The 26,344-nt window shown below is 38.4% G+C and overlaps 1 protein-coding gene across 3 annotated transcripts in view; it reads right to left on the bottom strand.

Moving 5' to 3' along the window:
• LOC124156099 (tyrosine-protein phosphatase non-receptor type 23) overlaps positions 1–26,344 on the bottom strand; it is a 59,500-nt gene that overhangs the window by 7,095 nt on the left and 26,061 nt on the right. For all 3 annotated transcript variants that reach the window (XM_046530423.1, XM_046530424.1, XM_046530425.1), the window contains exons 9-15: positions 24,274–24,408; positions 23,617–23,854; positions 20,478–20,695; positions 18,152–18,354; positions 11,466–13,722; positions 5,805–6,044; positions 3,617–3,760 (exon numbers count right to left, since the gene is read on the bottom strand). In XM_046530423.1, the coding sequence (XP_046386379.1) occupies positions 3,617–3,760; positions 5,805–6,044; positions 11,466–13,722; positions 18,152–18,354; positions 20,478–20,695; positions 23,617–23,854; positions 24,274–24,408 (3,435 nt within the window). The remainder of the gene's footprint in view (positions 1–3,616; positions 3,761–5,804; positions 6,045–11,465; positions 13,723–18,151; positions 18,355–20,477; positions 20,696–23,616; positions 23,855–24,273; positions 24,409–26,344) is intronic.

The following is a 26,344-nucleotide window of genomic DNA, read 5'->3' as shown; positions in this document are numbered from 1 at the left end:
CTGACTTTCCTGCTATTTCATCTCTAATCGATTCTACATCATCAATTTTCACTTGTTATTTTACCAATTTTTCCTTTCATTTATTCAATATTTTTAATTGATACTTTTTCAATTAGTGATAGCATGAAATATACTGTCACTGAGTAAATCAATGAGGAATTACATGTTCATCAATAAGCACATGCTTCATGTATGATTGAGAGAATAGTCAAAATATGCAATGTAGTAAATTATGTTCAATTGCTTTTCAAACTGCTATTCTAAATCTTAAATCAGTTCGAGGTAGTGCATCCTTAGCTCGCAGTTGATTAACATGTGCAAGCCAATACATTGAATGAATTGGATCACACGGTTATGTAAGGGAATGTTATTCATAAAATTGAAGAAACTTGACTCTGCCTGATACCATTCCAAAGGACTTGAAGGGTCCTAAAGGACGCTCTATGTCATAAGCATGTATATCTCAAATAATAAAGTGATGAATTTAAGGGACACATTCATGACAAAAATATTACAATAAACACATTCTCATTAACACACAAAACTTAATATGGATTTTTTTTATTACGAAGCTAGCTCGTGATCTTGATGATAGGGATATTCAAGTATGGAAATTAGATGGTGATACAAAATTAAGAAGTGGATTTTTAGTCCCGATGATACAAAAATATTAAAACTTGATGCATGAACTATAGCATTTTTTACAAGAATCTAAATTGCCTGCTGCATTACCAACCACAAGGCTTGGTTGCAAGCACGGCAGCTAGTAAATTGATATCTCTTGTGCAAACAAAAACTGAAATTGGAAGGCTATGGAGAAACCAGAGATCAAGGAATGGGTTAGAATATGTATGTATAGTCCTTTTCTAGTAGATCTCTGTGAAATTGAACCTACATGTTGGTGAATAGTTAGGGAACTTCTTGGATTACACTCTTCTCTTTCATGCAAAATGAGTCCAATACAGAAATCTATCAATGTTTAGGAGAAATGCTATAGGAGCAATGAAATTTTAAGTGAGAGGGGCAAATGGGATAAAAACTTTTTAGGGCATCGATTTTATGAGGACTATGAGATTAACCTACTACTTTACCCCTTAACTGGGAAACTATGACAACTTCAGATATCCAAAATATTATGCTTGAGTGAGGAATAGCTACACAACAAAACTACATTTGTGTATGCCCTGTGAATTGTCATTGCATATTACCAGACCTTGAAGTTAACAGTGGTCAAATATATATGGGTTTCATGAGAAAAAATGCACTCGCAAAGGAGACTTAAACATGGAAACTTAGGTTCTGGCAAAGGCAGAGACCACTATGCTACTCTAGAGCCTCATTTACCATGCTAACTTTACTGCACTACCAGCTATTAGTATTAGGGACTTAAGGGGGGGGAAAAAGTATCCCAACAAATGTGTCCTGCCACTGATGCTAACCAGAAAAATAGTTTTCCTTTACATAAGGTTGACAGATGAGGGAAATTCAAACACGCAAGCCATCTCCATTCTATCTGTGGCTTTAGAACAATGACTCTAAGGCTTTATAACAAACTTCCAAAGAACCTAAAAGCTCCTATGAGTTTGTCGACTTTCAAAACTAAGAGTAAAAACTTTTTATTATCCAAAAGTTTCTACTCCGTTGATGAATATTTATCTTTATAACTGCCTTTGAATTTAAACTGCCATTTTGTATATAACTTGATTTTGTATTCATGACGTGCCATATACAATGTATGTACAATACTTGTCGTCTGGCAAATAAATAAATTATTATTATTATTATTACATACAGGGTGAGCATGAAGTCTTGCCTTGTATGACAATTATTTTTAACCTTCGTTATTGAGCTTTTAACAGAATATTTCACATGTCATCAATTCAAACTCAAGCAATGGTTCGCTTTAGGAGTGAGTTTACATTTTTACTGGAAATTTACAAAGTAAACTGATGATTACAGTGAGTCCTCGTTCTACGTCACCCCGTTTAACGTCATTTCACGATAACGTCACGAAAGTTTTGAGACCGTCATTCGTTTATCGCACCTTCGCTTCGGGATAACGTCAAGGCTTTTAAATTTCGCGCGAGAAAAAAATGTGAAGCGGCGGGCCTTGCAGGTTGTTTGTTTTGTCGGTAATACAGTCAGTCTAAACGAAGTGTAAAACGGTGCGTTTATTCTTAATTGCGATTACGGTTTAAGCAAATTTTCTGCTAAATGAATTCTTAGGTGCGCAAGGTTTTACTTGACATAATGGTTTTCAGGAACCTAAAAAGTGATTTCAAGGAAGTTTTCCGAGTAGAACTCTGAGTTTTTGTCGTCACTTATTTTGCCGTGTTCAAAATAATTTTGGTTCCTGTAACTGCGACGATGTTTCGGCGATGATGATGCCAAGGCGACGCTCGCCCGGGCGACCACCATAGCAAAGCCGAAAAGCAAATGTGGGAAGATACAAAAATGGAGAAGGATTTACGTCAGTGCTGCTATTGTCGTCGATGAAGAGGGGAACTCATATTTATGCCATAGCTTAGCATTCCCATCATAAAAAATGCCCCAGATATGATACGCTATAATTTTTTCGCATATGAATTGTGAGGTTTAGGAGCCGATATTCACTTTTTACGTTGTTTCTTAAGGGATATTATGTTTCGATTAACGTCATTTCGTTTATCGTCACATTTTTCAGGAACGGTAAGTGACGTTAAACGAGGACTCACTGTATATGGTGATGACTTTTTAAACATGCTGCAATATTCTTCACCCTTACTAATACAACTAACTTCATGCCACCACTGCATTCTGCCTCAAGATAACTGTCTTCAAAGTGTCGGAGACGAGAAAGCAATTAAGTAGGAATGGGCTTGGTACGAATTCCAAGACTTGCATAGGTGAAAGAGAGGGTGCTAAGGATGGAGAGGGAGGAGATTGAGAAGGAGAATATAAGGAGAAAGAAAGGTGCCAGAGTAGGTAAAACAGAAAGTCAATTTAAAAGGAAATCAAATGCACAACCATTCTGTTTATCATCATGAATTACAGGACAGATGGGCATGCAATATTCCTTCACAACCTTGGTTGCTGAAAAATAACGTATTTGAATTTTCCTTGTCTCAATTCAAAGAGTGATAAGCCATTAGTAAGGAAACCAATTTTCCAGCAGAGTGATAGTGGCAGCACAAATTTTGTTGGGATACTTTTTTCAACCATAGTACATACATTGATTCAACCATTCTAAACCATATTTCTGGTCCCATCCAACGTTGAACAGTGACTTATTGATTCAAAATTCAACTTGATTCTCTAAACAGATTCTAACGAACCCTGACTTAATGCACAAACTTTTTGGGCCTCCTAAACCTCTAGCATAGAATGTGGAAAATAGTGCTCTGATTTCCCAGCATTTAAATGATTATTTCATCAAAGTAGTAACACAATTTTCTCGTTAGCAAGAGCGTACTATAAGGTCACTATGAATCCATAAAAGAATTCAAGGAAAATAGAAGAAGAAGAGGCCATTTTATAACATATCAGGCTTATTAAGATGGATTTCCTTCTTAATCAAATGAAATATAAAGTGAAACATGCAGTTAATATAAATATCATTACAGCAAGAAAAACTTACTCTGATGTGTGAGGCATTAATGTAATCATCTTTGGTAGATGGAAGTTCAACTCTTGAGTGATCATATGGAAGGACATCAGGAAGGCGATTCTTCATAGGATAACAACGAGCTACAGAGATGCTTCTTTTATGAGAATCTTTTTCCTAAAATAAAATTAGGGTACAAATATATGACTAAGGGTAAAAATGTACATGAGCATACATATTCTACAATGAAGGGTTTTCTTTAAGGGGAAAAATTATATATTCATGTCATGTCTATCACCTCCCAATATATTTTTAGTATACATACGTGAAAAATTTTATTTTATTTTCTGCACCGAATAAAAATATTGCTAATACAAAACTACATAACAAAAAGTAGAGCTTCATGGACACCAAATTTAAACATGAGTCAAGTTGAGCTAAAATAAGACAAGTTGAGAGTAGAATTAGAGTTCAATGTTATGCTTTTTAATAATGGTTTAATTCTTTTGTAGAAATATATATTCATACATATATTTTTCAATCAAAGGTTGCACAGGTAATTAGTGGCACAACCATATGGACAAAGCTTCATATGCAGTAATCATTTCTTCTTCAAAAATCAGTGGACTGTGAACTAACAATGACAAAAATTGATTCACATTTCAAAATGATAATTAAATATGCACATATCTTTAGAAGACTCAAAAATACACAGAGTAATAAAGAACATAATCCCCTTGTTGTGGTTTATGTCCAGGAAACCTTATTTACTTTTCTGAAGTCACTTGCACTCACATGGTCAGCCCTGAATGTATTACACAAGCCACAAATATTTTCCAGCATTAGACAATCACAAAATTCTTACAATTAGTTACTAACAATCTTTTTTCAAACACCATCTTTGGCTAAATTCATGTTTTGCAAAAGTTTTTGAGTTGTGTCAAGTTGTTTATACAAACAGACTCAACTATAAATTCTTGTCAGCCCCAGGAAAAATGCATGTTATTTAATGGAATAAATACAGGTTGAATTGATAAAATTGCTCTGGATAAATTGCAGCTTGCAACATTTCTTTTTAACAACTCAAGAATTACTTCATTAAAGTTATTTTTTTCATTTCATTTCCCTGCTGGTTTATCGATAATGCAAATACCTGGAGTTAAAATTGAAATCACTGCAAATTGTATTTACAATTTAAAAATAAATAAAATGGATTTTTTTCACGCATAGATGGATGGCCAGGGAAACATAAAATATCTAGGGAGACGAAAGTGCTTCATACAGCAAGCAGTTTGTACCTATTTGCCAATATCACACAGGAAAGAAGTGAATAGGATGGACCAATAGACTAAAAAAAAAAAAAAACTGAAAATTACAAAATGACTTCTCTTCCCTACCAAGATTCTCCATTTCTTGGCAGGTGATGTGTTGCTAGGTTAGGGTGAATTATTCCTAGCAAATTTTAAGGCACTTCTTCCCAAGTAAAAGATAGCTGGTATCTAGCATGGACAAATTACGTATGCAGCCAATTTGCGGGCTTCAGAGTAGAGGTGAATTTACAACAGCACTACATCCCATTGTAGCCGTAGGAAAAAGCAAAGCAACATTGTAAAAGTAATTAGATAAACTGGCCTCATTCAGTCACCACTTTGAAATGATTGAAGACAGCTGTGAGAGAAATATGAACATCAAAGTTTTAATTAATTGGTGAAATAAGTCCACCCTTCAGATGAAGATATCGTTCATGATATCCTCAAGACTAATTGAATTCCCTCATAGGAAAAAAAATTTCAGATCCCCAAATTATACTGGTTCCAACCCCAGCACCTGAAATCTGGCAAAATCACAAATCTGGCATCACCCAAATCCTGATGGTGGTGGATTTGGAGTGCTCAACTGAACCACTGTATAAATAAGGCAGCCAGCAACATCAGAAACAGAAAAGTTTCTCGGATTTTCAACCGGTTGATGTCGTCCATGTCTTTTCCGAAGATCCCCTGAGGATGATCAGCAAGTCGCAGATCGAAGCGTCGGGAGACATGGATGACATCAACCGGTGGAAAACCAGAGAAACTTTTCTGCAACTGATACGCTGGGAAAACCTAAAATCATACAACATCAGAAACATTTTACAGCATAAAAAATAATTACTCTTAAGTAATAATAAGCTAATATGGATTATAAAGTAAGGTTTCATGAATAAAAAAATACTAGAACTTACCTGCATGTCCTGCAACTCTTTCCACTTGAGATCTAATGGCGTTGGCCCATTAAGACTTTTCTTAGTCAAGCCTTCCACCAATTTCTCAAACCTTTCCACCTCTGACACAAACAAACTCAAGCTCTCTGGGTCACCATCAAGAGGATCTTTTTGTAACTGGCTAGCTACACTTTTACTAGCAACAACAGGCACAGTGGACTTGATTTCTTCAGCCACCTCAGGTTTAATCTTTATTGCTTCCTGAAAAAATTAAATGGTATTACCATTCAAGTACCATCATTTGCATAAGTCGTGCAAAAAATCGAGCGGCGCCACTTTTGCTCCATTATCGATTTCTGGCCACCGTTAAATTTGAATGATCACTATCTGGGTATGAATCTTCATGGTAGCTCGGGAATGACTCACAAACGGATCATCGTGACACGGGAGAGAGACATAGGAAATCATTACGATGCTCAGACGCCGCAAGGAAAAGGCAAAACAAGGGCGGCGTTTGAATATTATACCACGCTTACACTTTTGTTAGAAGTAGAAATACTGAAAAAAAGGTTGTTTTTTGTCTTATCGGCGATGAAGCATTAGAATACTCACGGCAGATATACGGCCCGAGGGATAAATGGACCCTTAATTTTGGGCTTGGTGTACTTTTCCAATCGGTGAACATGAAAATAGAAATGTTCAGCCATGGGATCCCCCTATCTCCAGCCGACGATTAAATCATTTTAATTCTCACAAAATAATTAAAACTCTACGAAAGCCGAATTTGTTTTCCAAAATTATAGTTAAATAATTTTTTCTGAGATCGAAAATTTCTTTGAATTATTCTCATTTTTACTTGGACGTACACTAGGGAGAGTTGCAGACTTACTTAGAGGTTTTTTGATGATGGCATGATTATTTTGGACGAAATTTTAGCTCTGAAATTGGAATCATGCTGTAATGTTGAAAATTCAATAAAATAGTTAGCCATATGCCCATCCAATGAGAAAAGTTATTCTATGTCATTAGACGCACTTAGCATAATGGATCTAGATGGCAAAACCAACATTGCGCAACATATTTCTTACAATTTACGGTACGGTACTTAAATCAACCCAAACTTGGGGGACGCGCTTTCATTCCATGCCTTCATTAGCATGCAGGAGATCCAGCTACTTGTATCTATTTTCAATGTTAGTTTGAGTTTCGACAGCATTATCACAGGGTACTCACCATAGCTTTAAATGATGAGGTATAATTCTTCACAAGCATTATTTTACCATTAACTATTGACTACGTTTTTAGGGACGATTTTGCTTTAATTCCCACCATTTTTCAAGATTTACAATTATTCAAACAGAAAAAGGGGAAAATAGGTTTGTGAGACGATGTGATGTCACATTTCTAAAATTTATTATTTTCAATTAAAATTACATATATCAATATCAACGCAAGAGAGGCTACTTCCTTTAAGACAGTGAACAGATTTATTTCTTTTAGTAGAGCCCAGTGACGATATCACTTCCTAGCCTACTGGTGCTTAACTGACGAGCCGTTTTACCCTACCCGCATGGTAGGGGCAGGACTAGTATGAGAAAAAGAATTAATGGAGATCCCGTCCAGTAAAAGCAAGGTAAATTCTACGTGTGTATATGGGTATACGTGGAAAGTAATACATCTTTATGCTTTGAATACGTGGAAAGTAATACATCTTTACCGAATGACGAACGTCGGAGAACTCTGTCGTTATTTAAGCAACGATTATTGCCTATCAGTTTAACTAATTTCATATGTTACGCATTTACTCAGATATTTATACGATGAATCACTTGGAATATCAAAGCCGCCTCGTATTTTATGTCGTAGATATTGTATTACAAACATCCACTCGAGTCAATACATAGATGCAAACAAAACTCCGCTAGTGAGCGACTCGTGATTTCCAGCTCTCTGAAAAGAGCTAAGATCACTCACAAAGAGCCAAGCTTCAAACTTTTTAAAGTCTCTCCGAGGAATTACCCTAGATCTTTCCTCCTGCATAAAATGCTACAATGTGTTTGGGGGAATATGATGAATATTAATTTCACTTAAATGGAAGCGATTAAATCCCGAGACTGAAAAGGATGAAAAAATACCTCACCCACCTAATGACCCGTTCTCCATATATGAACCATGAAGACTAGTGCTGGATTGCTGCATATACCCTAAAATCATACTGCTTCCGGGCACAATCTTTGTGGAGCAAAAGTGGCGCCGCTAGATTTGTTGCACGACTCTTGCAAATGATAGTACATAGGTATGTAAATTCATTCCCACAGCATGAAAACGCAGCAATACATGTGATTTTCTGTGAGAGTGCACAAGGAAATAAATTGTTTGTGTAGATGTGAATATAAAGAAATAGCAGCTAATTAAAATCTCTTCGGGGTTTTACTTGTACACAGTAGTTATCAATTAGGTGCCTCGTTTTGCCCCTTTTTTCTCAGAGAAAAACAATGCTCAGCCAAGTTATCCTAAATAAACTGATACTGAGATAATAAAGAGAAACCCGATCTATCATTCCCGCATTGATCATTTTACAGCATTCACCGTTTGCCGTTCCTGGTCCCAAATAAAGTTCCATACGGACGATGTAATTTTTTCCCATATCTATTGTGGAGAGCAAAATGCCTTAAACAGGTGCAGTGACTGGTTGTGAGATGGGTCACCAAGGCCAAAAATAGTCCATTATCTGAAATATTCCTTTCTAGTAAGTATATTTTTAATGTAATTGACACATAAATTAATGACACATTGTGTGTATTTCATCTCATTTTCATCAAACAGTAAATGTGGGAAAATTATACTTTGGGACTGCGATCTTCACAGGATCAATGTGGGAAAATGATACTATGGGGAACGATAGATGTGGGAAAAATTACATTGTCCGTGAGTTAATGAGGTAAATGAGGAAAATTTCTCACAGTAGACATTGATACAGGAATAAAATTTTATCCATATTCATGGGCATACCCATCGAGGGGCTGCTACTCCCCCCCCCCCCCCCCCCACCCCAACCCTAGAAGCAAAAATCGCAAGTCTTTAAGAAAAATTAGAACTGAACTGAAACGAAAGTATTCAACAAATTTTCTTTAAACAATGAAAAATGATATATATATATATATATACATATGAGATATGTAACTAAAATAAAACTATTTTTCAAGGAGGCAACTCTTGCTACGCTAAGTTTTGCGATCAGAAATACGTGGCAAAATAAGGTACCCTGGTCAGCATACAATAAAAAAAAAAACCTCAAGCAGTTTACTTTCCTGGAAGATTTAATGTGCTATGTAATCACTTTATGTTTCCTAAAATATCATTTGGTTTAAAAATGGATCAGACTCTGACTGCCCAAAAGAGTAGAATAGAAATACAGTAAAACTTTGATTTTACGCAGTTGGAGGGACCGAAATATGGGCACTGTGTAAAATCAAAGTGTGTAAAATCAAGAGTTGGTATTGAGGAGGAGTATAGTTTTCAGGATAACACTAGCTCATTATTGCTCGGAAAATGAAGCCTAATAATCTTATTTACTCAAAAGCAACACCAAAGATGACGTGTTACCTTAAGAGAAACAACTTTGCATTCCTGAACAGTGTTTCCCATGGTTGAACAAAATGGTTGAAATGCCAGCATTTCTGGCACTAAGATTACTTCTGTTACCTAGGAGAAATTTCGGAATGGTGATACTAAATGGTCGCAGAGAAGCTAATTTTCGAAAATATTCTCATTAAAAGCAGTTTTCAGGATATCCGTGTAACCACCAGCAGACAAAAAAAGATTGGAGATTGAAGAAATGAGATACCTGAGGATAGTCATCCAAATTAACCCCATTAACAGGGAGCAAAATTTTGCTAATACATCACAAAGGCTTTACACCCTGTGGGCCTGGGTTCAAGTCCTGGCAGTAGCAGAGACTTATCAGAGATGGCCCTATCCCTACTTGAGTCTAATATGGAGGGCACCACTCTGTCCATCAGATGGGAAGTTAAGTCCTGGTCCCTTTTGAGCTTATCATTACAACCTGGCTAATGCCAACATAGGGTTCCTATCCCCCCAGCCCTTCCTTCATGGCGCTAATGACCCCAGTTGTTGGTTACCTCCAAATAGCATACCATAGATAATACGGAGCACACAGGACCCGGGATATTCGGAAATTCAGATTTTTGCGGTGCTTAGATCACTTTTTTTAAGTGAGCTATTAAAATGACCGCGCAACTGCCGTCATGCCGCCCGTGATGAATAAAAAATGACTAATAGTCCTGAAAAATTTTCCTTCTTTATAATTTATACGCATTAAAAAAGCATTTCCCCATGAAATTTTAGCATTAGTAGATTGACTCTTCCGGGAATAGCTTCTCTGTCGGCATTCTTCCGCGAATTCAGCGCCGGTACCTTCGACTCTCAAGCCGTGTGACTCAGCTTCACGTAATATTTTGCTTCCCCTTATCTGATAACAACACCGGACACTTTTTGTATTTCGATTTAATGGTGCTAAGCCATTCCTGAGTTTAAAGGGACAGCCTTATCACTCACGTCTTGAATTTGACTTCAACGATTACATGACGATTGACGACGCGAGTTATTCTCCGAGGGCATTAACTCCCGTTCCGTTAAAACGCTTTCCACCTAGCGGAGTTAAGCTAATAGCTATTCAAGTTCCAACCATGTTTAACTTAAACCGTCTGACAATGAGATACAAGTTGAGTCGGTTCTGATAAGCGCGCAGCGCAAGCAATTTTTCCTCGCCTCCATTTGTCCCGCAGATGTGGGGTTAGCCTGGGAATGAGACAATGCATGCTGCTTTTACCATCGTGTTGAATCACCATCGACTTACGTCCATACTAGAAGTACTGAGAAGAAGTACATCTTTTTTGGATCACCTTGGAAGCCAAAATTTTGGCACGGGAGTATTTTCAACGACTCATTTCGCCGTTATATTTCGCTGGGGCGACGGAAAACATAGCGTTGGCAAAATTCTAGAAAGCCTTGCGTTGGGGATAGATATTCCGTAGCTCATAATTCTGGATATAAACAGCATCGATCAATAAGTCGAATAATAAACGAAAGGTGATAATGTTAATATCTCCAGCGATCATGTCTTAATCAAAAGTAGTTACGCATACATGGCGATTGCCGTGTGTTTTAGGTTTCGATATCCTTCTACGGCGAATTTGAACTAAGAGCGACATTCGCGTTCGTAATGGAGCCTGAAATATTACTGAGAGGGCTCACGGGGAAGCAATAATTAGATTCGCGATGTATTTAGTTTCACGCTCAACAGCGCGATGTCATTTCAACCGTTCCTGTAATCATTTCTGCAACTCATTGAGACGAAATAATAACCAAACTGCATATTGCTCTAGTCGGATTTTCAAAACAAGCCGAAAGACAACTGCGTAAAATCAAGATTAGCGACCTCTTAGGGGCTGGGGTTATGCTGCGCAAAATCGAAAAACTGCGTAAAATCAAGAAAAGATGTAAAATCGAAGTTTCACCATTGCAATTCCCTATGCTTTCCGGCCGGACTTGAGTGCCGCTGCGTAAAAACGAGACTTGATGTAAAATCGAAGTGCGTAAAATCGAAGTTTTACTGTACATATAATCAAACAGATCCATCGCATATATGTAAAGACTCACCTTGCTTCCTTTAACAGGGGCATCGGGCAGATTGTGGGCAGGAGAAGCCTGAGGTGTTGAATCACCACTTGAAGAAGATACACCAGAAATGCCAGGAACAGAGGCTGTTGATGAACTTTCCTTTAGCTGGCTGACCTCTGGAACCTTGGCCTTTGTCTGAGGTATGAGTGGAGGCGGAGGAAGGTTGGAAGAATGGGAAGAAGAAAAATCAAGGCCTGCCAGAAGGTCCACATTGGAAGAGGAGAAGGAAGCAGCCAAAGGGTTTTTAACTTGAGCAGGAGGAGGGTTCATGGATTGCTGCGGTAATGTATTAGGAACCGAGGTTACCTGACCCTGAATATGATATGGAGACATTGCTTGAGTATTATGCTGGGTGTCCACTCCATAATGAATAGACTGTGGCTGAACAGGTTGAAGAGCTGAACCAGGCATTTGGGTCATGTTTGGGATTCCTGTTTGAGGTAATTGAGACATAGTGGACATTCCTGACTGAGACAACTGAGATGCATTTAGCATTCCTGACTGTGGATATTGAGTTGCATTAGGAATACCTGACTGAGGCAGCTGATTGCCACTTGGAATAACTGAATGAGGCAGCTGAGAATTACCAGGCATTGCAGATTGTGGCAATTGAGTCATATTTGCCATTCCTGATGGTGGTAACTGAGAATGAGGAGAGTGGGCAGTTGCATTCATTTGTGGATGGGTGTTTGCCATGGAGTGTGGAAGAGAGACAGAAGAAGGCACCGATGATTGTGACGTAACTGTCACTTGAGGAGTTACTGAGGCCATAGTTCCATACGGCAATGTTGTGGGAAGATTTTGAGGCAATGTGGAAGCTGAATGCTGAAGAACTGGATTTTGAAGATAATATTGCCCCAAAGAAGGATCTGGATAACCGGAATGACCTATTTCTGGCTGCTGCTGGCTGTATGTTGTCTCTGGAATGGATGATGGCATGCGAGCTTGCATGTAAGTAGACTGATAATAAGGATCTCTTTCATATACTGGGTCCACTTTTTGGGGATAAGAGGCCGAATTGCCTCCAACACTACCTTCCAAAGGAGGACGCACTCCTGTTTGAGATGAACCGTAGTAGCCATAAGGATCTTGAACAGGATTCACATTAGAATATGGCTCAGTCCTAGGAATATTAGCAGTATTCTGCATGCCTTGTGTCCCACTGTTTTGTCCCGAATCAGTTTGATTAGTACCATAAGTTCCAGCACTTGTGTATTGAGATGGCCCCATGGAAGGAGGAGCATACCTAAGATAGACATCATTCCCCGTCAAGTAGGTTGAGCCATATGGTACAGTGGATGGAATATTTGGCTGCTGATTTTCTAAATTGGATGACATAGAGGGCAGAACTGTTTTCCCACCATGGATATCACCATATATAGCCTCTCTGTAACCCTGAGGCATATGTGGCAATTGCGAATGCATTGTCGATGGCAAGGATGATTGAGGATTCCACGACGATGAGCCATTTATCTGGGTTGAAGGAGGCATATTTGGAGAGGGAGCAGAGGCTACTGATCCAGGAGGTAATGGGCTAGGAGTGACTGTTTGACTAACTGGATAAGCTCCACCTAGAGATGTCTGATACCCACTGCTATATTGATACTGGCCGGTTATAGGATTGTATCCATATCCTGGATGCCCAGAATAGGAAGAACTGTTGAGAGAGGGAGGCTGTTGATAACCATGAGTGTTAGACACTTGAGAAAACGTTGAAGCTGTAGAAGCACTAGGGTCAGAATATTGCATGGAAGGCATATGCTCAGGCTGGCAATAATGTGACACTTGAGAAGAGGCCTGATTGATCTCTAGGGCTGGTGGTGCACAGGCCTGGAGCTCAGGTTTACCCTCAGAGCCAACAGGGTTAGGCCGTGCAGGAAGATTCCATGTTGCAGAACCTAATGATGATTCAGGGTTGCCAGTTGGGATACCAGGTGGAATATAGCCCATGTTTGCAGAGTAGTAAGCACTCAGAGGCTGTGCAGATGGATATGCTCCAATGCCATAAGTCTTTCCAGCCTGCAAGTAATCCTTGAGCTTTGGCCCAGTTGGTTTCTCATCATAATCTGAGGAATTAGTATCGTCATCATCCTCACATCCTTTTGCAGGAGTCACTGCTTTCATCTTAGGTGCCATTTGCCGGCTTCTACCACTCCTCTGCTCTCTTTCTTCCTGTTGCACTTTACACACACTTTTGACTCTCTGTAAAAGCTTTGACACTGATGCTTCCAGCCGCCTATGGTGATAAGAAAAAAATAAAAAATGGGATATCTAAGTCATAATAGGTAGGAGCAGAAAAAGTACCATTATTTGTAGAAAAAAAGCATAACATGCGACTTAAAATGAGATGTTTGTGCGATTTGTGGAATTAATGCACCACCGCGTCTACTTCAAAGGAAATGTTAACTGAGTGATCATAATGGAAAAATTTACTGACTAAAAAAATCACAAAATGCCTAGTGTTTACAAAGTAGGGGCAGGGTTTCTAAATCCCTTCACCCTCAGATCAAAATATACCTTGATCCACAGAGCATGGACACCCAGTCAAATTTTTGAAGCTTCTACCACAGAAAATACTTCTCAAGTGGGAATCAAGCCCACAACCTTTGTGGGATGAAATAGTAAACTGAATACATTTATTCCCATTGCAACATAATCATCACTAAAATAGATGAAAATTGCCCAGGTTTTTGAATTCAACCCCTGGAATCCCTTGAGGCTGATATATCTGTCATAATTTATCAGCCCAGGTAAGACCCCTGATACTTTTTGGTATTTATTTACCATCCATACATCACCCAGAACACAGTGCAACCTGATCTTTATATTAGGGTTACTATAAATAGCAATAGACTATCACAAAAATCCATCCAAATATGAACTTTGAAATAGACCTCGGAGCTAATTGATTAATGTTAAGAAGACTCATAGTTTCAGCCAAAAATGCTGGTAGAAATATCTGCAGAACAGCATCTCACATTAAATTTCCACCCAGTGAAACCTGGAAGCCATGGAGACCTCCGACTTAATCTTGAGTTGGGAATGTGTAATGAATAACTTTTTTTCCAGAGCAAGATTTTCAACTAAAAGGATAAAAAGTACCACTCCATACTTCTTCAACTGATAATGTAGAACCATGATTAAAACACAAATTGTAATTTCCACACTATTTGAATAGTGTGGAAATTACCATTTCTGTTTTAATAATGGATATAGCATTATTCCACAAAATTAAGCCTGAAACTATTTTATACATTAGTAACGAAGAAAATAGGCATGGATTTTATTAATTTTTTATGGTTTTATTTGACATGAAAAGAGAAAAAGTAACTGCTTTTTCTTGGTTCTTTCCGCTGCTTCACTTGGCCTTACATAGCAAAAAAGAAAGCAGTACAACTTTCAATTAATGAAGTGGAAAGGAACAACATTTCTGGACTTGAAAATAACATGGTTTGTGTGAGGGAAGGTATACCTTTGTGTATTACAGACTGAGTGCATTAATTAACCATGAGGCTGAGCAATCATCATCAAAAATATCTTCTCTCTCAATTTCTAAGGCCAGTATTTGAGTAAACATCAAGGAAAATTCCCAGATACACAGTGAAGATGTTATTTATTTGGTGATAAATATCAGGTACAATGTCAATACTATGTATAACTATGATTGAATTTTTAACCATCCATCTGAGCATTGACCAAGCCATTACAGAAGATAATGAAACCCTATGACTGAGAGTGCTCTGTCACAATAATGAAACATTACAGATTCAATTGTTTGCTACATATGCAACTACAGTAAAACCTCTCTTAAACGAAACTCAAGGGACCGAAATTTTGCCGTTTCGTTGATCGGGAGTTCGTTCCCCGGAGGTGATGCGCACGTTGCATCATTCTAGGGGCTCGGAAATTGAAGCAAGTCTGCATGCGTTATCTTCATTCTACCTTCGCATACTTCAAAACAGTGCTGATTTCTTCAGCTGCAATGCAAATCGCGGGCAATAGACCACATTTAGGAAGCCTCAGTTCGTATTATTCAATCACTTCGCGTGCTTTTTCATCGGTTTTCAAAAATGTATGCAACGTAGCGGTGAGCGCAAGGCCATCCCTTTATTCTTAATATTTGAAATAGAGTACATGTATTCGCGAAGTTTACACTGAAAAATTAAGAATTCGATAGATTTGACCATTACTAATATAAAGTTAAAGTAGCAGCGCCAATTATAGCTTCATCATGAAAATAAGATCGCTATACTATAACGGCGCGAGTGCGACTTTCGTCGACCCATTAAAGCACAGTGGGTGGCAGCATTTCTTTATAGTAGTCGAATCCAGAATACTCCATAGCAATATTTGCGGTCGCGGGCTTCGTAAATAATTCATTGTACTAGCATCATTTCCATCGCATTCCGGATAGACAACTGCCGATAAGAAAACATCTTGAAAGGCCTTATGCAGGAGTTCTCGAAGTAAAATACGTCACGATTTTGAAAAATGAGTTTTCGAGAAATTATATTCTGCAACCCTCAGTTCGCTGACTTCGCGGATTACGAAATTTGAGTCTATTCTAGTGAACTCATCAAACGACCCTTCAATATTCATGACTTTTGAGAGACCCTGCCAGGATTCACGGCTTTCGTCATCACTCTCCATCGCGTGGTCGCAGTTGACTGCGAACCGGATTGACAACTCCCGATAAGAAAAAACCTTGAAAGGCCTCATGCATGAGTTGTTGAAGTAAAATAAGTCACGATAATGATGCTGTTGACTGCAAACCCGGTTTTTGCAAAATAACTAAATATGGTGACAGGTGCGACACGCTTCTAAGCTTTGCAAAGCCGCTGCATTACCTGCAAAATGGTCCTCTTCAAATTCGCCGATCCCTTACATCCATTCGACAAACCAAAAACTCCACTAAAATCCGACGGTAATGCCGCTTTGCCGCAGAAATGACCCCTCGGTCGAGAGGTCGCAACTTAGCTGGTGCAGTTGGGGCACGTTGGGGGGAAGAAAATAACGCGCACATTTTTTATTGTTAGTCCTATGTTCGGGCCCGTGCAGCGATCGAGGAAGAAATCTACTTTCCCCATGAGTGCATCAACTCCCGCCAACCACCGCTGAATTAATCCCGCTGTCATTCATGGATTTTTGCTGCTACCACAGGGGTGAGGCATCACTCTCACCAGTGGCCCAGTCTAAACATGACATGTTTAGACTGTGTCGTCTTCTTCATGCAACAATTGACGGCCGTCTCAAACCTTTTTCTCTAGAGAAAATGAACACCGCTTCACATCACGTTAGGACATCGCTACAATCGCCGACAGACAGAGACTGACCTTTAGTATAAAGCACTCAATTCAAGTAACGTCTAGATCAATGGGAAATGTTGGCTTTCGTCTCTTAAGTGCGAATATTTTTTATCCAAGGTTGCGGCAAATGCAAAAGTTTCTCCTATTTTTTAGATGATATTGAAATAAACAATGTGAATGAAACAAGAGTAACTACTGAATCATATATTCAAGATAATTAAGAGAGGCAAATTTTGGCTTTCATCCTCTAGCGCGCACATTGTATCTTCCGTAATTTACAAGGGGAGACCACGAACCTTGCTCCTCCTTTTTCAATGCCGTATTTTTTATGGCCTTCGGAATGGTGAACACATCCCTGAACTAGTAGTGGTTCCCTTGAATGGGCCTTAGTTTGGCTGTAATTAATTAATTTTCATGCGGTACTTTTCACAAGCCGCGTATAGTTCTACAATGTCGCGTCTATCTGCAGGCGGGTCAGGTGGGGTATTGGTTAGCGTTTACGGCTATCATCCAGGGGACCAGGGTTCGGGGCTCCGTGATGGCTGTATATTTTGTTGTCTTCATTGTGGTCATACGGCGTCAACTATTGTAATATTCGTGAATACGGCATTGAAAAAGGAGGAGCAAGTTTCGTGGTCTCCCCTTGTTAGTTACATTTTAAAGAAGTTATCCAAGATGGCGGCGAGTGAAAAAAAAAATGCTTCTCGGAATTTACGCGTTGTAATTCTGTAAAGTATCTTAAACAACCGTCAAAAGAATGCGATCGAAGTACATAGCTCTAGATATCATATCTTTGAGCGTCTAAATATTGGGACATTGAGTTATTTACGAAAGTCAGCATTAAAATTTTTCGCAATTCGCCGCGAGCCGCGAGTTGGGGTCGGCGGAAACACACGACGGAAGGCTATGGTTACGGTTAATAACGACGATTCTGATTGGCTTATTCAGTGGAAGTCTCTGATTTGCCCTCCAACGCTACGAATATTAAATTATTCATGTGAAAATAAAAATTTAATCGGAAAAATTGGTTATTGGGAGGTGAATTTCACTCGATCGCGCCGAAATTTTATTTCGTTGATCGGGAGTTTTCGTAAAAGAGGAGTTCGTTCATCGGGGTTTTTCACTACTGTGTTTACATAGGCAATTGGCCGGACCAATAGCATTTGTTCGTTGAACGGAGTTCTTCGTTTAGCGGGAGTTCGTTAAGGTGAGGTTTTACTGTAGTTATCACCCACAATAATCTATCCATGGTTTACTAAGCATTTACTGATGATTAAATGGTATTTTTAAGAATTTTAACGACTTCTGTTGATGAAGGCAAGAAAAAATACTGTATAGATCATTGAACCATTACTACACCTGTAAAATTCCAGTCCCTTGGCTGCCTTGGCTAAGAGGTCCTCATACGCATCGTAAGAAGCACAAAGGGCATTGATAGTAGCCTCTCTCTGTTGAGCAACATCTCCGAGCGCCCTCCTCGTGGCAGCTTGTTTAGCATAAACATCAGTCACAGCAGCTAGAATTCTTTCCTGAGCGGCCAGGTTCTGTTCCACAAGAGTAACCTAAAGGAGAATGAAAAGACAGTGATTTATAGCAAATGAAAGACTGATCTGAATTCATATATATAATGAATTACTGATAGAGCAGTATCTTAAGTTAAACATTAGACACCACATTACACAAAATACAGGTTGAGAGAGCAATAACCCTGGATAAAAATGCAGACAAAAAGAAAGAGACTTTTTTTTTCTTAGGGATGGACAGATACAGGATTTTTTTCGGACCCTGATCCGGACCGGATCCTTGATTTTCAGAGCCGATATTTTCGGATCCAAATGCATTTTCAAATTCCTGCTATCAAACGAAGTAATTATTCAAGTTTCTACTTGGTACATACAATCAAAGGAATGCTTTTTAGATTTACACACACATTTTAACATTTTTTCTGATTAAAAATCATCTTTAGAAGCTTTATTTTAAAAAAATGATAAAATCTTTACATGCCCATGATCTAAACTGTTATGCTTGCGTTCGGAAATGAGAATAGGTTTCAATCTTCGGATAAACCATTGACTGAATGTTAAATTCCCTCAAATAAATTTCCCCCAAATTTTGTCACTTTCTCATCGCATACCGAATTGTGTTTCACCCGCAAATGCTTCAGTTACAGTGAGGTGGATTTTGCACTTCCTCGCGATAGTTTCACATAAAAGTGCACACTCATGGTTCTCTTTATGTCAATGAAAATGTTTCTACACAATGAAAGACGTCTTTATCGGTAAATCATTACTTAAATTGCAACTGACACAATAAAAAATGTTTAGAACAACATTAGCATCTCATGTGATGAGATGACCATTTAGCGAGAGGAAGGGGTGGGCAGCAGAAGCCTGTAAAGGATAGGAGGGGGGGAAGGAGCGTACTCCCCTCATCTTTCAAGCAATGAGTCTACGAATGAGGGAGTCAAGGACGAATATGTCAGACTTTGTGACGTCGTAGTCTTCAAAGTGAAGCCGGGTGACTTATGTTATACATACGGTTGGCATTTCCAGATCGCATCTTGTTTGAGAGCACTGATGCTACCCAATTTCTGAAAACTATCGAGACATCTTCGGGTCCAGTAAGTCACTCACCTTGCATTTTTTCTCCAGAAATGAAGCAGGTAAGATGAAAAAGGTCAGTGGGTGAGATGGGATAGGGATGAAACACGCTTCCCTTGTTCTCGCGTAACTTGATATTTTCCTTCGAAGATAATGATTTATGGACTGTGTGGTCTCAGAAGTGAAAAAAATATCAGAGGCACGGGATGATGGAGGGCCGAGGTTGTTTTCTTTAAGGTGCGACATAGTCACTTTTGACGTGTTTTAAGTATACCAGGACTAGCCACAGTGATAACTTTTATGGGAGTCATCCACAATACACAAATTGTGCGAAAAATCCACAGGGGAAAAAATCATTCACCTTGACCAGGATCCTAGTCAAGGCAAACTTTTGACGTGGTTGTTATCCTATGGCATTAATATTCTCCCAATAAATGTTCAATCTCTTTGCAAGAGTCCTATGAGCCTGTCGTACTTTGCCATAAAAAATTGCACAGCTGAAATTCTGTTACATAACCCCAACGAGAGCTTTTAAACAAAATGGTTCATGAGTAGGAGAAACATCCCAGAGCAACGGCGCATGCAAAGGTAGGATCGGAACTCTTTCCAGTCCCTCGTACAGGACGCTGCATTCACTGAACCATTAATTAAAAATTTTGGATCCAGATCCAAAGCCTTCAGCGAATTTGGATCGGAAGTATTTGATGAAGGGCGATATCCACCGATACTTGCATCTGATGTATCCAATCTGACCATCCCAATTTTTTTCCTTAAGATATTCATGGAATCATCAACCCTTTCCAAGAAAATAATCCTTGGAATTGATCAACTTCCAGGCTCATGCAATAAAATCATATCATTAACAAGGCTACAAATGGATTCTATCCATTAAAAAGACTAATTAATGATTGGAAGAAGGAAACGTTTACATATTTACAAATGTGAACTATAGTTACATTTCATTATGAGTATCGCAAGCTCCATGATGTTACAAAGACTCTACTTTAATTCCTTGATGCAATAACAAGCACAGAAGAAATTGTGATCTACCACAATATAAAAATAAACTAAATACTCTTGATTACATATTTTTGATGCTTCTGAAGTTCTTGTTGAAATAGTGATTCCTGAGATGGCTGATCTGCTGAGCTGGAAAGTGTCACAAGACGGCGAGTTATATCATCCGCACAAACAGATTCCCTCAGCTGTGATGAAAGAGTGGCACGCTGCTGGCGCATCTCATCAACCTTGGCCATGAGACGACGTAGTTCTGATAGACCATCTTTGGCATCAGAGCTAAGAGCTGAAAAAGATCAATCATTACAACATATCATAAAACAAAGCCAATAAATTAAGAATATAGTCCATTAGAAAAGGCAATAAAAATTTATATAATATAACTACCAGAGTAATCTACCCATGGAAGGAAATAATGTTCCATAAAAACAGACATTTAAATTGAGTAAAAAAATATGAATGGCAAATTACATTAACCTCATTTTTAAATAAAAAAATCTATACTCTTGAAAGACCTTTGCATGACTCACTCACTGACATACACAAATTCCCAATCACTTCCAGAAGGGCTGCAGAGCTGAAAATTTTTCTGGATGAGGGAACCGAAAACAATATGGAGGAGAATTCTGAAAACCCCAACATCCCCACTCCTTCTCCCGCCAAAAATTAAAATGGGGAAATTAAAATTTTTGGGTACATTCCAGCACTCCAATGGCTCCGAAACTGTTACATTTACTACTAACATCATTCATAGTAAATGAGTTTTTTGTAGTGTAGGTCTTGTGATGAAAAAATTATAATGCAATTTTGATTACATAATCTTAGTTTCCTTTTTGTTATCTTACCACTGAATTTGTTTTTTTTTATTTAAGTTATTGCAAAAGATTGTTAAAACCCAATATTTTATTTACATCTCAAAATTATATCCATTTTCATCTCAATCCATGGCAATGGAAAATAGATTTCCAAGACAAGAAGAAAAAACTTATTTTAACAAATTTCATTAATTAGTTACATGCAAGAAAGATGCATGTTTCGGATTATGTGTTATTTACTTCTCAACATCCAATGACCATTCTGCATAAACCTCTCAAAGTTGATGTTTTGAACAAAAATTTTCTGGCGACTTCAATGGATGAACGAGGGTCTTCTTAATTACACAACCCCCCACATGCCGACTTCACAAAAGAAATTTAGACCAGGTACTTCCAAATGAAGCACAGGCTTGAACTATATTTATTTATTGCCACACCACCAAAAAATCACTAACTAAGGCTTTACATTGGGGTTTCCAGAACATTTAACGATTAAACATACACTAACATTCATGCCCTTGATAGGGGCAACCTACCCAGGCAGGACTCGAACACGCGATCTTCGGTTTGGCAGACGAGGACTTTACCCCACCTCCACCAAGGCCAGTAATTTGAAAGCCCAGCTCGCTAAATTTTCAAAATCTGCAGTTCCTATTAAGTTCCCGGGAAAATATGCAAAACTTCAAGACTAAACACTGAAGCAGTTAAACTACACTGAAAGGTACAGTATTAGTAGAGCCCTTTATTAGAGCATACACAGCTTTTCAAGTACTTTATTTCAGAATTAATTGTGAAAAAAACAAAATTTAGGGTGGGCAAAATTTGACAGCCTAACCTTGAAAAAAGCCCCAGTTCCCAATTGGCAAGTCCAAATGAGAAGCAATGACAGTAAAGAACTTTAGAAGATAGGAGTTTTAAAGAGGAACTAATAATTTTTTTAGGCATATAAAAAAACTATGTCTTGTCAGTCAATCAACTGTCATGCAATGAGCACTTTTTGTCACGGTTTTTTGAAAAAGGGAATTGAGAGAGGCACCGATGATTTGTTTAGGCACCAATCTACAAACTGATGATCTAGCAACTCTGCCATGAAATCAGCACTTTTTGGTAAGGGCAAATGATATCAGGATTCATACTAACTATTTTCGATTTCCTTACTTTTTCCATTTTTTCCAGTCCAAATGTTTTCATTTCCCTAACTTTATATTTATGACAAAGCACTCCTTCTTTGACATTTTGCAAAAAATGCAGCAAGGTATAATGTGAAGTGAAATGCATTACTTGCGCAAGTGTAACATTTCAGTCAAAATTTAAAAAAAGGTAAAATCAAAAGTACAGTGGAACCTCGTTAAAGCGAGTACGGGCTATAGCGACACACCCGCTATTACGAGAGATAGCCGATGTACCGTCAATTGACCCCATAATAAGCGTGTTAAAAAATTCGTTTTTACGAGACCCTTTCGGTGTTGGCTCTCGCCATAGCGAGGGTTTAACCGCCGGAAGACTTTCATGAAGACTCCTTAATCTCTGTAATTGCTAGCGATCTGTTAGAAATGAAGTTAATGGAGTGCTCAGTCTCAAATTTATGTGGTAAACTGTCGTTCGATAAATATAATGATTGACGAAACAATGCTCTGCATGATTTTTATTCAGTGCGGCGCTTATAAATTGTTTGAATAGTTAGTCGTTATTTGAGTAAGGACATTTAGTGATGGAAAGAAACATCGCCTTTCGTCTGGATTTATGCTTACGTTTATCGGATAGATGTTTATCTGTCGCCACACCACTCCTGTTCCTGTATATCTGTTTGTAACAGGTATATTGGCTATTATTTGCTCCACCTCCGGTAAAGCGACAATTCGATATAGCGAGTGTTTATTAGAGCACCGTGGGGTGTCGTTATATCGAGGTTTCACTGTAGTGTTGCTTCAAAATCTGAGATTGCTATAAATCACAATAAACCATCAAGAAATGAAACTTAACTTTGATTAGCGACTATTGCAGCAATCGGGTCATCATTTGCACTGACTTCCGCAGCTTTTATGGCCATCATGCCACCCAGATTTTGTGCCAACGACCACATCTTCACCACCTCCTCTCTCTTTTTCAGAATGCAAAAAATTCACACCTCACCGCTCGAACTCAGCAATGCTCCACGTGTTCTACTATTTTCACCATTATAATGAGCCTCTTACATTTTTCCCTGACAGGTATAAAACCTGTGCATGAATTCAAAGCACAGCCTTCCAGTTATGATGATAGTATTTTCACAAACAGCCTGCATTATTTGATGACCTCAAAATGGATCAACAAAATCCTCAGTTCCTGCATGTCATCAAGGACACTTAATAGATCATACCCCATACACAAATGCACCATCCATGACTGATACCTGCAGAAGCTGCCTTCACGGAAGGAATAGTTTCCTGAAGCTGCGGCAATGGCATTGCAAGTAGTCTGAGGTTGGTTACATGAAGAGCCATAGCACGATGAAGGGCCTGGTTTGACTCAGATCCTCGAGCATGAGCTTCTCGATATTTCCCAGCTTCACGAGTAAGGTCCGTGGCAGCAATTGAAGGTGGACGTGCTCCCATTTCAGTCTGATACTCCTTTTCTCGTTCCTCTTCTTCCTGTGTCCCACAATGAGAATAATTTAGTTGTTATAGTAGAATGTATTTTCCATGCCACTGACATATTGACATGCCACTTCACCCCATGAAGATGGCATATATGTACTTAATCTTGCACAATTTGGAGCCGTATTAATTTCAAAATAATAATAATCAGACTACCAAATTTAAAGTCAATGCTTCACATAAATATTGATCACAAATCCATTTGTAAATTCTACCTCTTACAATAATGAGCACCAGAAAATCGAACTGTTGATGAAATGGAAATGTTCAAGTAATATAGCGACTATAAGTCAATCTCTTTAGGGGTCTGGCACCAGCCTAGTGGTGAAAATAATGAAGTCATGAAAACTGTATAAAAGAGTTGTAGCTCTTCATAATCATAGACGCTATGAAACGACCTACATACACATTACCTGTAAATAGCTAGATATTTCCTGTAACATTCCTTCAACATCATGGTATATTTCAGCTAACCTGCCCATGGAGTCAATCAGCTCCTGTATTGCATTTGGTTTAGCACTCAGTGCAGCACATCTTTCGACCAGCTCCTAAAAACAAGAGGCAATAATACTAAGCCAGCAAAAAAATGGTGGCCACTAAGACCAAAATCATTCTGGTGACAAAGACATTTGTTCCAGAAATAATTCAAATGCACAAATACCGTATTTTTCCGAATATAGTCCCCCCCCCCCCCCCAAATTTTGAGGCATCAGTATTAGGAAAAAATTTAAAAAATATGCTTGAATGTAGTCCCCCTCTTTACTTTTTACAAGGGCATTTTGGAAAAAAGGGGGTCTATATTCAGATAAATACGGTATATATTTCCGTATACATATTCCAAATAATTACCGTATAAGCGCGTGTAAGAGGCGCACCTTTTTTCCCAGATATTGCAGCCGAAAATGGGGGTGCGCCTCTTACACAAACTTCTAATCTTCCCCCCCTCCCCTTCACCGGTTGCAAGTTCAAGGGGAACTGAGTGGCCTTGGTTTTCAGCGTGAGTCAGTCATCTGAAACTCTGGGTCAAAATCAAGCGGCAGGCAGGGGAGTTTCTCCCTTAGTGACGTATTTTTAAAATGCTCCTGTTTGAATTTCTTGCAAGCATCGCGCCGTCACGTCGGTACCCCAGAGGTGAACATTGAAAAGATCGCGCGGGGCCAAAATCGGTGCGTGTGCAAGGGGCCTTAAATCTACGACGCACAGTGGGCTGAAATCGAAAAAAGCTGGCCAAAAATCATATCTTCCATATTTTTATAATTAACTCGATGAAATCTTTCCTACTATTCATATTTGGGTTATATAACATGAATATAAAGACATTTTGCCGAAAAATTGATCCTGAGAAATTTTTTAAACAAATTCGCGGAGACGGAAAAAAACCAAAAATCGACTATTTGGACGGCCTCAGTTGAGAGGGAACTTTTAATTGAAATTAATAGTTAGGAATAAAAAAGTAAGTAGTTTTACATGAAATTTAATAATTTAAATAAAAATGTTCATATAAAATACATAAATTATTTTTTTAAACATTATTAATGATTTAGTCAACTAATTTTGCGTTAACACTTTGAAAGGACACACATAAGAAATCACCTAGAAAAAAATTTATACCATAAACCAAAATGCGACATAAAATTATTTATGAACCATAATATATTAACATAAATATATAAAACATAAGAAAACATTAGGGGTAAATTTACCAGCCCACTACCAGTTTTCATCGGATTCCCAGCCGTCACTGTCCTCATCAGAAGTTGGCTCCTCTAATACAAGTAAGTTTCGTATATCGTTTGAAACATTTCTTTTAGCATTTGTACATACATAACTATTGGATATTAGATAATCCGAAGTAAGGAGGAGCCTTCGGAAAAGATCTCCCATTTCTTCTAAGCGCAAAATTTTTCGCGTGTGGTGCGCTCCGAATCTTCTGATATCTTTGTGGAGAGATTCCAAAGCCCTCCTAAGAAAATTGGCCAATTGGGGGCACTGCTACCTTGGCAAGTGATGCTGCATGAAACTGCACTTTGTGCACCGTGGGAGGCATGTAGTATCACGGATACATATCCACAAAAAGGGATGCAGTTTCTGAGCAGTACTCGCTGAAATTGGCGTAATCTATCTCAAGTCCAGATGTCAGAGCTTTTAAAATAAAGGCAAACCTTGAGATGAGTTCCTCGCTAATGCCTATTTAAAAAGGAAAAAAAGTCCTCACCAAATCCTTCATCCAGAAAATTTTAAATTTTCATAACAAATGTTGGAATTAATAAATAGAAATCTATATAATATGACTTTTTGATGGTAAACATACCGGTAATTTCTGATGTTAGCTTAGGTTCAGAAAAAAACGTCGGGCAGTGTTCCCATCATTAGTCGTGCCTTGACCATGCTTTGACAAGGAGTCTCAAGAAGAGATTCATGCATATCTGTTGGGAGCGGTATAGCCTTCTCTAAACAACATCGAAATTTTACTACAAACCTGAC

This window comes from Ischnura elegans, chromosome 3 (assembly GCF_921293095.1).
Source record: "Ischnura elegans chromosome 3, ioIscEleg1.1, whole genome shotgun sequence".
Taxonomy (NCBI): Eukaryota; Metazoa; Arthropoda; class Insecta; order Odonata; family Coenagrionidae; genus Ischnura; species Ischnura elegans.
The sequence above is the reverse complement of the archived record's forward strand: the minus strand, read 5'-3'. Positions and strand labels throughout refer to the sequence as shown.